Source organism: Thunnus maccoyii, chromosome 15 (genome assembly GCF_910596095.1).
Source record: "Thunnus maccoyii chromosome 15, fThuMac1.1, whole genome shotgun sequence".
Classification (NCBI taxonomy): Eukaryota; Metazoa; Chordata; class Actinopteri; order Scombriformes; family Scombridae; genus Thunnus; species Thunnus maccoyii.
In genome coordinates, this window is record NC_056547.1 from 25,130,222 (window position 1) to 25,144,159 (window position 13,938).

At 39.2% G+C, this 13,938-nt stretch overlaps 1 protein-coding gene across 1 annotated transcript; it reads left to right on the forward strand.

The window, feature by feature from the left end:
* The first annotated feature begins 1,335 nt into the window (after positions 1 to 1,335).
* Positions 1,336 to 12,249, forward strand: LOC121913281 (CMP-N-acetylneuraminate-beta-galactosamide-alpha-2,3-sialyltransferase 1-like). Its single transcript, XM_042435959.1, has 9 exons — positions 1,336 to 1,558; positions 1,690 to 1,735; positions 2,104 to 2,266; positions 4,665 to 4,935; positions 5,109 to 5,305; positions 5,422 to 5,601; positions 10,698 to 10,743; positions 10,821 to 10,940; positions 11,617 to 12,249. Exons 4-9 carry the CDS (start codon positions 4,705 to 4,707, stop codon positions 11,782 to 11,784), a joined length of 942 nt encoding a protein of 313 aa, XP_042291893.1. The 5' UTR covers positions 1,336 to 1,558; positions 1,690 to 1,735; positions 2,104 to 2,266; positions 4,665 to 4,704; the 3' UTR covers positions 11,785 to 12,249.
* The last annotated feature ends 1,689 nt before the right edge of the window (positions 12,250 to 13,938 follow it).

The following is a 13,938-nucleotide window of genomic DNA, read 5'->3' on the forward strand; positions in this document are numbered from 1 at the left end:
CTAGATGGCAATAAAGGGACATAGATTACAAATAGTCCTAATTTAAAAAGCATTTTAAACTGTGGTCATCATCAAATCAATTTGATGTGATAGTGTTGAGTGTGTATATCCAAAACATTTCTCTCTGAGCCAGTTTCTGAACATCACCTCCTCTAGTGGGCATCATGACTTTCTCAATCCCACAGAATTTTAATGAAGAGGGTGACTGGGAAATTTGAGATGTTTTACCTTTCCATACTTTTTGGAGCATGCTCACTGGATTTTGGGTTTAGCACATTGTTGAAGTGCAACCTCCTTTTCCAATTCATGGTATGAACTTACTTATTAATTATGTAAAGTTTTGAAGGGTACTGTTTAAAAGCTGTAGACTTTTAATTCATCAACAGGCTTGGTACTCCAACACTGCACCACACATTTGACACAAACATTTTAGGCACCTTCCCAACTCAAGCTGCTCCTGCTTATTTTCAATTATTAGCAGCACTGTTATTATTATTACATAACTCATGCATAACTAGTATTATTATCACATAATGATAGTAGTAATAATAACAATGGAATAATGATATTGTTGTTTACTGTTTAGATAAATACTAACATGATGATTCTATTAGTACCAGTAATATTATTATCTTTGTTCTTGTGGTTTTTGGTGTCATGTAGTCTATCAGATCACTCAGTGCTGAGCATGGCCAGATTAACCTCCTATGGGTCCCTACTCACCTCCACTATACATGGTAGTATATTTATTATAAATGATTTATAATTACATGCCATGGATATTCTTAAAAAAATGTGCTTGAGTTGGCTTTGTCCAGTGAAAGTTTTCAAATAATGAAATCGTGTGACATCACAACCAGTTACACTGAGAAGTGGGAGACATCTTGTGTCCAGCAGTTCAACTTTTGAATATTTGCATATTCATAGATTCTGGATTTTTCAGTGAGGGTGTTAGTAGGGGTAGTTGTGCTTTTAAGATGTTGTAACTACTTAATTGAACTTTTGTGGTGGCCCTGCCAGGAAGGCTATTATACGAAAAGGCAATTGTATTGCGATTGGAATCTGGCAGCTGTAACAGACCAACACATTTATTTTTTAAGTCTGAAGGATTTAGATGGCGCCTTCACATGTCTGTCTGTTAGGGCATAGGAGACAGTTCACGCTTTATTAACCAAGTGAATAATAGAAATGAGATATTAAATATTTTTTTTATAATAATTATTATTTATCTTTACACGTTCCTTTTAATAAAGTGGCCAGTTCTCAAAGGGCCTATAACCTATTTCCAGGGAAACCTCATATGAAAGCTCACCTGCTGCGTCTCGTCCAATCGGCTGCGTCGTCTGTGTTGACGATCTGCGTGTGCATGCTATAGTGAAGCACACCGCAGGCTGCACACCATGTCACTCCCCGCTCTCTCTGGTACGTTATTTCACTTTGTGGGTTTAGGACCATTTCTTTCTAAAGCTTTTAAAATCTTATGCAGCTGGGCGCATGATCCCCGACTGCCAGCGGATGGAGCGCAGCTGCTGTGCTGTGATCTAATCCGGTGGGAAGCGTGAGTTTAATTAAATTCTGGATAAATATTCAAACACATAGAATATTTATATGCCATAGCGCACCAGGTGGAGTTACTACTAGGCCTGTAAGCTGTTTTTTGTGTACTTTTTAATTTAATTTTTTTTGCAGTCGAGAGGGGCAGGAGGACGAAGAGGAGGACCAGGAGCCGTCTCAGGTTATTGACAAATGCCCTGCTGCCTTGAAACAAACAAACAAATAAACAAACAAACAAAATTTAGATTAGAGTTTTGATTATTCCTTTATGTAATTTCCTGAAAAATAGGCCTAAATGTGAACCGGAAACGAAAATATATCATGTTGGTGTAGACGTGCTCTGGTGCGCTGCTTGGAAATTGTTAGGAGAGATCTGAACAGCCAAGTAGAAAGCTGATACTTCTGTGTTAGGATTAGTGACGCACACAAAAATCCAAAGCTAACTTTCAAGGACCGAATATATTCTTATCCGCCTCATAAAATGGCAGAATTGGGCTAAAAATCCCCACATTTGCGCAGAACATGTTTCCTTCTCATCATAATTCTCAGATTTTGGACATCTTTGACGAACTCCTCCACGCCTTTGCGGCTGGCACAGCTTACAGTTGTGCCAATAATACTGAGGACTCTTCTTCCTGGAAACTATATGAAGGTGTCAGTGGGCATTCCTAGTTGAGGAACTGGACTAGAGGCGGATTTACACTCTGATCAGGTAAGAGAAAAATAAAATAAATATAAATGCACTTAAACTGGTTATTATTTTGTTTAATTTTAAACATCATGATGTGTTTTATCACATTTTAATCAACCAAATTTATCATAATTTTCAGAGATTTTAGATATATTTTGTCTTATAAATTGAAGGTAGAGTCTGTCATTCTGGAAAAAGATTATTTATGTTTGAACTAAACACCCAAATAAATACAACCCTCCCCTCATAATCCTTCAGAAGCTCTGCCCCCTAAATTCACTGACACTCATTGCTAAGGCAACAACCAAAAGAGAAATATGGGGGACTCAGAGCATCTCCTGTAGTCATTTCTGCTCCTCTCACACTTTATCAACACCCATCACATACAGTGCTAACAGTGAATAATACAGTTAATTGGGAATAGCCCTCACTTCAAAATAGAAGCGACCACAGAGGTCTGACTGAAGAATCGATTGACTTTTAGATTTTTTGGTAAATCCAAAATTTGCGAGCAAGCTTCCTTATTTTCTTTTTGACTTATCTGTATGCTGACTACAAAACAGAGAAATGAATAATGGAGATTCAGTGTGCAGTCTGAGTGGGACTAAGACAGTTTGTTTTTCTGATCTTTGAGTTAAAGTGAGTGAAGTTTATGATATCGCGCCACCACGCTTTGATAGTGATGGCAAGAATAGCATGCATGCTGGTATCTTTATTAAAGTGAATTAGTGATGACGAATCACCCTCATGCATGAATTATACATCAGTAACAGCCTAATTTTACACATGATCCATGATGATGAAGATAAAGAAAAAAAATGCATGGCAAAAATAACATATTGTCAATATTTTAGAGACCCCCTAAAATTTTACAAATCATGTTTTCAGGGGAGCTCATGTCTTATTAAGAGGAGCCAAGCTCACCCTGGCTCCCCTGTAGTTTACATCCTAGCTGTGTGGTTGTCTGAACCAAGCGGGTACCTCTGGGTCTGAAAAGTGAGAGAAGGGTCCAGCTGGGGCCTTGCAGACCCTACAAACCAGGCCTCCTATAAACCATGCCCCATTCAAACCACGCTTGTTGTCATAATTTGTTAGGTAAAGAGTCCAAACCACACCTGAGGTTGGGCAAAGAAATGAGGATAACCTAGTCTATGTGTTTGAACACAGACTTTCAGCGCAAATAATGTGGTCTATTCAATGAATGAATGCAAACAAAAATGAAATAATTTGAAAAATAAGTATCAATATTTTATTTTTGCAACTATTAAGTAGAAATAATGAGGATAAACTATGAATTGTGTTAGGTTAACTGCTAAAATATATATTTATGCATACATTTTGATATTTGTGAAAATCAAAATGTAGCTATTATACATTTTATAATGTGAATAATTTAATAACTTTTGCAAACTTCACATTATGGGATCATTAAAGTTTCAAATGTGCATTTACAATAACTTGAAAACATGATTTTTAGTCTCATTTCTGAATCTCACATTAGCCTTTGCAGTTTGGTATGGTATTGATATGGGCTGAACACCCCTCCATAATGATTATAATTAATAATTATCTAATTTATTTACGTTTTTTACACCACATTACAGGGCCCAGTAATTATTATTTTATGTTATTTCTGATGAGTCAACAGCACTAAGGGTCCATTACAAAACCTTTACTGGAATCTTTATGCATTCTGTGACTGTAAACTATAAGATGGTCATTAACCATATTTTGTTGAAGTCAGGCATTCTTTCCTGAGCTTTGTGTGCCAAACTCAAAGCTTCAAACCAGGAGTCAACAAACCAATGGGTGATGTCACGGTGGCTATGTCCATTATTTTTTACAGTCAATGTTTCCCATTTACAGAGCCAGAGCTGTGTACGGACACCAGCGAACCGTGAGAAGATATTCACTGAATTTGACAAAAAGTGCACTGAACAATCTTACTCCAGAATCACTAACTCTACTTTTAAATATAAGCTTATTGTCAATTGGAAGAGAAAACAATAATAATTTAAGTGGTAACAATAATAATAACAATGAATTATTATTATTTATTAATAATAATAAATTAAATTATTATTATAATGAATACACTTTTCAGTGTGATTTTCATGATGCAAACTGAAGATAAAATTTTTACTTGTATTAATACTCATCAAACAGTATTAATCAATCCTCAAGCAGTCCTTGTGACTTTGAGAGACAATACATGCAATGAATCCATTTCATACAGACATACAGCCGCATTCACTTCATTTAAAGATGACTTCATATAGTGAGCTCTCTACTACTTCATATAGTGAGCTCTCTACTACCAAACTGTTAAACTGATAATAGCTGGACATAATTTTTTTCCCTGATTCATGAATGTACACTCACTTTTATTCATTTATTCCACCACACACTTTGTCTGCAGATTGAAACTGTTTCCCAATCACCAGCATCACACAGCCAAGATGAATTTAAAGTTGAAGGTGTTTGTTTCCCTGCTGTGCGTCACTGCCCTCTATCTGTTATTGGGAGGATCCACGTCAGAATACCTTCAGCTGCAGGACACAAGCCGCTGTGCTTGTGACAAATGTCTGACAGAGAATGATCCGTGGCTTATGCAGCGTTTAGACAAATCTGTTGAACCATTTTTGTCAGCAAACTACAATCTCTCAGAGGATGCTTTCAACTGGTGGAAGGCAAGTTGTCATGAAAAGAATCCTTTAACCTTCAATTATCAAATCGGTATCAGGGAGTGAAAAGCAACACTTTCATTATAGCTGTGGTCACAATTTATTTCCCTGTGTGCTAGTTCGTTTACATACAACCCATAACTGGTCTAACAACAGTTTGTGTTTGGTATGTGTGTCAGCGTTTACAGTTGGAGAGGCGCAATTACAGAACCTACAATACGACAGTGGACAGGTTGTTTCAGATGTTTCCGCCCAGTCCAGATCTGATAGAGTCCAGCCCTGACCGCTGCAGGGCTTGTGCTGTGGTGGGGAATTCTGGTAATTTGATTGGATCACATTATGGACCTCTGATAGATTTCCATGATGTTGTTATAAGGTAAATCTTATTACCTTATGCCAAAGGTTTTCTTATGTATTTCTGCTAATGACAAGTTATACATGTAATGTGAATTAAAATCTTTAAGTATGTACATATCTCCATGTACTATTTAGAATGAACACTGGTCGCATCAAAGGCTATGAAGCAGACGTTGGTATCAAAACAACTCATCGTATCATGTATCCAGAGAGTGCCATAGACCTGGATAACTCCACTCATCTTGTGCTGTTTCCATTCAAGATACAAGATCTTGAGTGGCTCATCAAGGCCTTCGGCACAGGATTTTCTGGAAGGTGAGTCTTATTCTTATGGACCAAGCATGTGAGCATTTGTATGGAGACCTGAGGTGTTCAATATTTAATGAATAATTAAGACATCATGACGTTTTATATCATAATGCTTTTTTAAATCACAAACACTTTGGCTGTCCATCACAGCAAACAGGGCAGACTTATGTGATTGTCTGATTGGCTCATTCAGACGGAAGCAACAGTCAGTCACATATCTGCTTTGCCCTGATTGTTTGGACTGACAAAGACTTTGAGATGAAAATTTGTATTATGTAATTAATTTAATGAAAACAAATATAGCCTGCAGCCACAGTAGTGTCTTTGTGAGGCTTTGCTTTAGCACAGCAATAGTTTGAGCTAAATGCTAACATGCTCACAATGGAAATGCTAACATGAGGACAGTGTTAATCATTCTCACAATCTGATTTTGGTGAGACTGAATATCATTAGTTTTGCAGGTGTTTAGTCATAAACAAAGTATTGGAAAAATTAATTTTTTTGTCTTACTAAATTTCATGGCAATCTGTCCAATCCTTGTTGAGACATAACACCTAAAATGACAAATTTCAAACTTTTGGTGGCATGAGATCAGGGATCACCAAAGTCCTTTGGAAAAGTCATCTGGAGAACATGAATGTCTGTACAAAGGTTTTGTGCCAATCCATCCAACAGTTGTTGAGATATTGGACTAAAATAGTGGACCGACTGTACCAAGCCATCACATCATAGGATACATGCAAATTGTCCACTGTGTACACTAAACTATGGTACTCGGACAAATAAATTGATAGACACAATAGACAGGACTGGAAAGGCTGCTATACACTAATCATGGATTTGTAACTCGAAGGCAGTGATACAAGTAGAGTTAATAGATCCATCAGAAAAAACTAGTGAGGAGTGACACTGAGAGTTTAAAGAAATCCTTTGCTTGAACTACATGTCACATTCTTCATTGTTTTGTGATTTCTTTAGATACTTCCATCTTAAGTAGATTGTCTGATTGACATTCAAGGTTTTATGTTTCATGGGACCGCAGAGTGATTTAGTAGGCTCTTCTTATTGCTTTAGATTGAGATTCTTTTGTCCATGTTTTTGCATCCTTATATTCATGCGTCATTGAATCCCTTCACTACCACTAAAAAAATTAAACTCAACACTACCACAGCCACTGGTCTTACAACTACTTAATTTTATCTTTGTGTTATATCCTATTGTGAAGTTGGTTGGTTGCTAAGCTGGACTTTCAATTACCTCTGCAAATACAAAGCAAATGCAAACAAAGTTAATATGAGGTACTTAAGTACCAATCATGAGGAACATTAGTTTGGAATTGTTGTGACAGGAAGGTTTGCACAGGATTTGGACAACCTCACATGGCAGTCCAATAATTCCAATAAAAGCTACTCACCTAACATATATACCTAGTACCTCGCATTCCTGTCACTTCCTCTGTGTCCACTACTGTCTGCCCCCGGCTCTCCCTGGCTGACTTCTGGCTCACATTAATGACACTAAAATAATATGTTCAGACATCTTTTGGTGATGTTTAAATATATTCAGCCTGGTCTCTTCAATCTGCACACAAATAACACAACTTTACTCTTTCAAATTACATGCAGTGCATGCAGGTGATACACCAATCCTTGCCAGGGAAGTGACGTCGGGCATTTTGACTGTAGATTTTTAGCATCACAGTGGGACATGTTTACCGCATTTTACTCTTTTAACCCAAACCATGATTTTCCCTAACTTTAACCAAGTGGTTTTTTTGCCTAAACCTAACCAACGATGAGATGTGAAAAGGTTGAATATGCGGTGTAACATTGGCATATCACCTGCACGCAAAATTGGACCTTGCCGTATGCACTGCACGCAATTTGAAGTGTAAAATGGCATTATTTGAACGCAGATTGTGAGACTGGGTTGATATATTGGGCCCAACTATTCTAACTGACAATTCAAAGCCTCTTCTGTAGTTTAAACTACGTCCACTAAGCAAGACCTTCTTATAACATAGCACCGATCCTAGGGGCCTGGGGAAGCCATTTTAAAGGTGTGTTCAAAGGATAGTGTTACAATGTAAAACCTCAATTCTAGTTCAGCAGACCATGCCCTCTGAGACTTATGTGGCATAACAAAGTAAGACTGATCACCAATTTCCAAGACAACTTGTGTGTGTCAATGTGCAGACCAGTATAACAAGAAATTAATCTTCATAATGGACAATCCTGCTGCACATAATTTACATCCAGTGCAAACATTCAGTGCCAGTGCAAGAGGTAGTGTGTCCTTCATGTAAGCAAACCAAAAAGTAATGACTGACTCTCATAGCAGAGGCTGGAATTCATGTCCTGTCGTAGACAATAAAGTAACATTGGCTTTGTTAAACAATGATTATGAACTTACCCTATGCTCAAGACAAGTTCAGTAGAAGGGAAGTAACACATCCTAGCAGCGTTAAGCTGTGACATAGCTATTACAGTGTAGCCTACCAGCATAGTACAACTCTGCTTCTCTAATGGTGCAAGCCCTTAGGGGGAAAAATGCATGAGGGTAGGTTGGACCAAAGGAGGGGAGCAGGAGGTGACAATTATTTGCAACGAGAATGAATGAGGCTCATTCACTGAGCCACAATGCCTGCTAGCAATTTCATATCTAAATTTCTTTTTAAAAAACAATAAGAGTCTGGTCTACAGTCTCCTGTAAAGATTTCATAAAGAATGATCTCTGCTTTCATTTTCTTCTGGAATGGCTCATTAATGATTCTTTTTTTCTGACATAGCAAATAGTTCATTTCAGTCCCTTTACACCTTGCATTAAAATGTGTCTCGTATCTGTGTTATATCTAGATATGATTTAACCTGATTACATTTACACCTGGTATTAATATGTCTCCAGTGTCCACATTGAGATCGATTGAGATCCAGTCACTCTGTTCAAAAAAAACACCAACAACAGCAGCAACAACAAAAGATGGTAGTCATCTGTGAAGCTGCACTATCGTATGGACTTTTGCTTTCTTTTCAAAGCAGGGGAAGAAGCCATCTCATCTTCACTCCATCCATGGGTATCTTGAATATTCATAGCTTTCTTGCTGCTTTCTTGCTAGTAGCTTAGCTTGCTAACTGGCTACCTTACTGGTTTGGAACAGTCACACACGATTACATATTTCTGCCCACATAGACTGGGGTCAGATGCATTGCCAAATGGGCAGCAGGCAGGGGTGGGGACCTGCACTTGCTGATCCTAGGCATGATAAACTGGTTCTAGGGACATGGAACATCACCTTCCTGGTGGGGAACGAGCCGGAGCTAGTGGGGATGGAGGGGTACCGACTAGATATAGTCGGGCTTGCCTCTATGCACAGCACCAGCTCTGGAACCAAACTCCCGGAGAGGGGCTGGACTCTTTTCTTTTCTGGAGTTGCCCAGGGTGAGAGGTGCCTGGTGGGTGTGGGGATATTCATGAGTCCCTGGCTGAGCGCAGAATAGTTGGAGTTTTGCCTGTGGAACGAGAGGGTCACCTTCTTGCAACTACATGTTGCTAGGAGCAAGACTTACTGTTGTTTATGTTTTGTATGTTATGTATCTGGCCTTCTTGGAGTCTGTGTGTGTGTGTGTGTGTGTGTGTGTGTGTGTGTGTGTGTGTGTGTGTGTGTGTGTGTGTGTTTCAGATTCAGGAGGAACAATGTGGATTCTTTCCTGGCTGTGAAACAGTGGACCAGCTCTTCACCCTTGCAAGGATACTTGAGGGGTCATGGGAGTTTGCACATCTAGTCTGCATGTGCTTTGTGGACTTGGAGAAAGCTTATCACTGTGTCCCTGGGGGCACCTCATGGGTAGTGCTGTGGGATTATGGGGTACTGGGGCCGTTGCTGTGAGCTGTTCGGTTCTTATATAACTGCCGTGAGAGCTGTGTCCGCATTCTTGGCAGTAAGTCAGACTCGTTCTCAGTGGGTGTTGGGCTCCGCCAGCGTTGTCACCAATTCTGTTTGTCAACAATTCTGTTTGTCCCTCATCAAGGTGCAGCCAGGGGGAGGAGAGTGTCCGGTCTGGGGACCTCAGGATTGCTTCTCTGCTTTTTGCAGATGATGTGACCTCCAGCAGGCACTAGGATGATTTTTAGCTGACTGTGAAGCAGCTGGGATGAGAGTCAGCATCTCCAAATCTTAGGCCATGGTGCTCCGCTGTAAAAAGGTGGACTGCTCCCTCTGGATTGGGAGTGAGTTGCTGCCCCAAGTGAAGGAGTTCAAGTATCTCAGAGTATTGTTCATGAGTGTGGGTAAGATGGAGTGTGAGGTTGACAGGCAGATTGGTGCAGCATCAACAGTAATACAGGCATTGTACTAGACCATTGTGGTGAAGAAAGAGCTGAGTCAGAGGGCAAAGCTCTCAATTTAACAGTCGGTCTACGTCCCAACCCTCACCTATAGTCACAAGCTTTGGATAGTGACTGAAAGAATGAGGTCGCAGATACAAGCGGTTGAAATGAGTTTCCTCTGGAGAGTGTCTATGCTCAGCCTTAGAGATAGGGTGAGGATCTCAGACATCTGGGGGGAACTTGGAGTAGAGCCGCTGTTCCTTCACATTGAATGGAGCCAGCTGAGGTGGTTTGGGCACCTGGTTAGGATGTCTCCTGGATGCCTCCCTCTGGAGATGTTCTAGGAGACCCTGGGGCAGACACAGAACACGTTGGAGGGACTATATATCACGCTTTGGGATCCCCCAAGGAGCTGGAGGGTGTTGCCAGGGTGAAGGATGTCTGGGTTTCCTTACTCAGTCTGATGCCACCATGACCTGATCCTGGATAAGTGGTGGAAAATGGATGGATGGATAGTTGTTGTATGTGGATTGAAAATGCAATTGCATTTACACTTGTGTTCAATGTGGTCACGGCACGTCCCTGACCACCTCTGGAGGTGGTTTGGTCGATCGGAACACAATTCATCCTCAATGTGTCTTGGGTGCATTTACACCTGTACTTTCATGTGGTCAAGCACTATCCTATTGCAATCCGATCATCCAAAATGCATTTTAATGCAACGTGTAAAGGGGGCCTTAGTTGATAAGTTTAACATTTTGTGGTATTTCCAACAGGTCATATATGCCAGTAAAATCCACTATCAAAGCTAACAAAGATTTGGTGAGTATTATTTTAAATCCATTTACCAATAAACTTTATAAAAAATAAGTTTAAAGGCTAATTCAGGTTCATCACAGGTAATGGTGACCAACCCAGGTTTCATGAGGTATGTTCATGAAATCTGGCTGGAAAAGAAGGGCAAGTATCCATCCACCGGCTTTATGGCAGTGATTCTTGCCCTGCACATTTGTGACGAGGTGAGTAAATTTTTAATTGTTAATTTTCTTGTAAATGCTATAACACACTACTGATTGATGGCTGCAAATAACTGATGATTGATGGAAAAGCAAATAAATCTCATGCAATAGCAGGATTTTGCCAAAGTCTCTTTGCTAAACATACCTACAGGTATGTGTTATATGATCTGGGGCCACAAAGTGACCCTTTCATAATCTGACTAACTGTAGGGGACAAAATTCATCTTATTATTAGTCATAATTTCCATGCCCACAATAGGTCATTGTCAGGGAATGGTAGACGTACTGTAGGTGGTTTGAGGCACTTCAACAAAAAGTCAGTACTGGTGTTGTCTTGGTGAGGACAGAATCAACTCAATGAGGCCTCTGCTTTACATTCTCCTGCCAATTTAATAAAATTTTAGGTGAAGGTAAATTTGAAAGATGAGAACTCCCGCAACACTTGTAGTATGAGGAACAACTTTATTAGTTGACCGACGCGTTTCGGCTTGTGGCCTTCATCAGGGTCCGTCTTCGTCATCCCTGATGAAGGCCACAAGCCGAAACGCGTCGGTCAACTAATAAAGTTGTTCCTCATACTACAAGTGTTGCGGGAGTTCTCATCTACAGAAGGTAAATTTGAAAACATAATTAGATCAGATAATTGTTTTATTTTATGTTCATTTTGCTCTCCCAGGTCCATGTGTTTGGTTATGGAGCAGACAGAGATGGAAACTGGAGTCATTACTGGGAAAAACTCAAAGACACAAAGTTGAAAACTGGAGTTCATCCTGGATCAAATGAGTATAACATTATCCTGCAGCTAGCTAAGCAACAAAAACTCAAATTTTACACAGGGTGGTGATCTTTCTCTCTCTCTCCCTGTCAGCACTTTAAGTATTCAAGCCTTGATAGCAAATCATTTACAAAACAAAAGAGGACTATGATGTTGAGGCCTTACAACTCAAGAGGCAACTCTGACTGACTGACTGACTCCCTTGCTGCACACATTATCCCTTCATAAGCCCCTTTGACACATGCACTGCAACCCTGAAATTTTCCGGACATAATCATTTGTGTGTGAACACAAATGTCCAAATCAGTCGGACTGGATGTTAAATAGACTTTACCCTGCCAGCTCCCTAATGCAAAGTCTGGGAATGTCTGAGTGAGCCCATGTGTGAATACAGCAGGTAATTTTTCTGAGAATTCACAGCGAGTGAGTGGGCATGTTGATGATGTTTGTATCGTAAATGAAGCAGGCCAGCTAAGCTGCATTGTTTTTGTCACATCTTGCCTGGACTTAAGGTGTTTTTTTGGTGTTATGTTGTGTTCTGTATGGTCTTAGCCATAGCCCTGCCCTGCTGTCTTCCCCACACCTGCCCTGTGTTAGCCAGCCTCGTCAGCCCTGCCCCGCTCCCTGCGTGTCCTCAGCCTATCAGCTCCCTGTATGTTCATTCCCCTCTCGAGTTCTCCACCCATCTCCCCACCTGCACCTCATCTCCTTGTTAGTTCAGTTTCTTTAAGTTCTGGTTTTCTGTTCAGTCTTGGTTGGATCGTTTTGTGTTGTTCCTTCTGCTAGTTCTGTTCAGCCCTGTTTACCTGTCCGTGACCATCCACTATTAAAAGAGTTTTTTCATCATATCTGCATTCCGGCCTCTGCGTTTGGGTCCACTCCTGCATCTCCTGAGCCCTGACAGAACGATCCAACTGAAATCAGATGTATAAAGAATGTGAGTGGTCCTTTTGAGGTTTAAACCCGTCAAACTAAGAGAACTATGAAGTGCAAATTAATCATATCCATGGAAGTGTGGAACAACAGCAATTTTAAGCTTCTTTGCACCAATTTTATTCTGTTTTACTAGTATATTGCTTATAGATGTCATTTTGATGGACTTTGTCACAAAGCAACATAAATTAACAAATTACTCAGGGCTGAAAAAAAGAAATGGTTCTGTTTGGTGCACACACACACACACACACACGCAAACACACACATACTTTGAACAGTGCAACAGCAGTTGAATCGAAAGTAATCTGCATAAAGCAGATCGTTTAGATAGCTCATCTTGTGTTTTTGCATAACATGAAAATCACCTGGGCTAGTCTGTCCCACGTAACATATAAGCCCACTTGCAACTTCTGAGTCAAAAATATATAATTACTTTTATAATTATCTAAAATATCACTATTTTTTGCTGTGTGATGTTTCTTTTGATGAAGCTGCTTGATACATAAATGACACTTTTTATTGTAAGCCAATCAGATTTGTCAATATTGAGTTATCAAAGCACATGGGAGACATGTGCTTGCTGATCCCAGAAGTTGCAAAAAACTTAGGTGATTTTGGTACCCTCAGAAGATAACTTTTGTTTTTGCATATTGCTACTCCTGTTTTTAGTAAAAACTCATTTGTTATAAAAATTGAAGTGATTAGTATTTTGAATAAGACGTATGTTAGAATATTACTTGAATAAGAAATATTGCTTCTTTTGAAATAAAAATATGAGTTTTAGCATGCCAGCAAATGGACCACATGCTGCATCAGTACAGTAGCTGCATAGTATGGTTCATTGCAATAACATAAAGCATGATAAGCATGTATAGTTTATATTTTTGTATTCAGTTTACATTATTATACTGTTAAATACATAATAGAAGTGTATGTTTAACTGGTGGGCTTAAAGGGGATGCGACTAAATATCAGTGATATTGCATAGGTCAATTCTTTCTGCATAGGCCTATATGCTATCCTAATATAAGCAATAATGGGTATCCATTAAGCCCACGCCTGATTTTTGACATATTTTGACAAATTAAACAATAAAAACATTAGAAATTGATATAAATGAATTATTGACACTTCAAAGAGATTAGACTTTCATTTTAATGAAAATGTTCTCACTAAAATTGCGGCATTATATATTAACGATATATATATATATATATATATATATATATATATATATATATATATATATATATATATATATATATATATATATATATGTATATATAT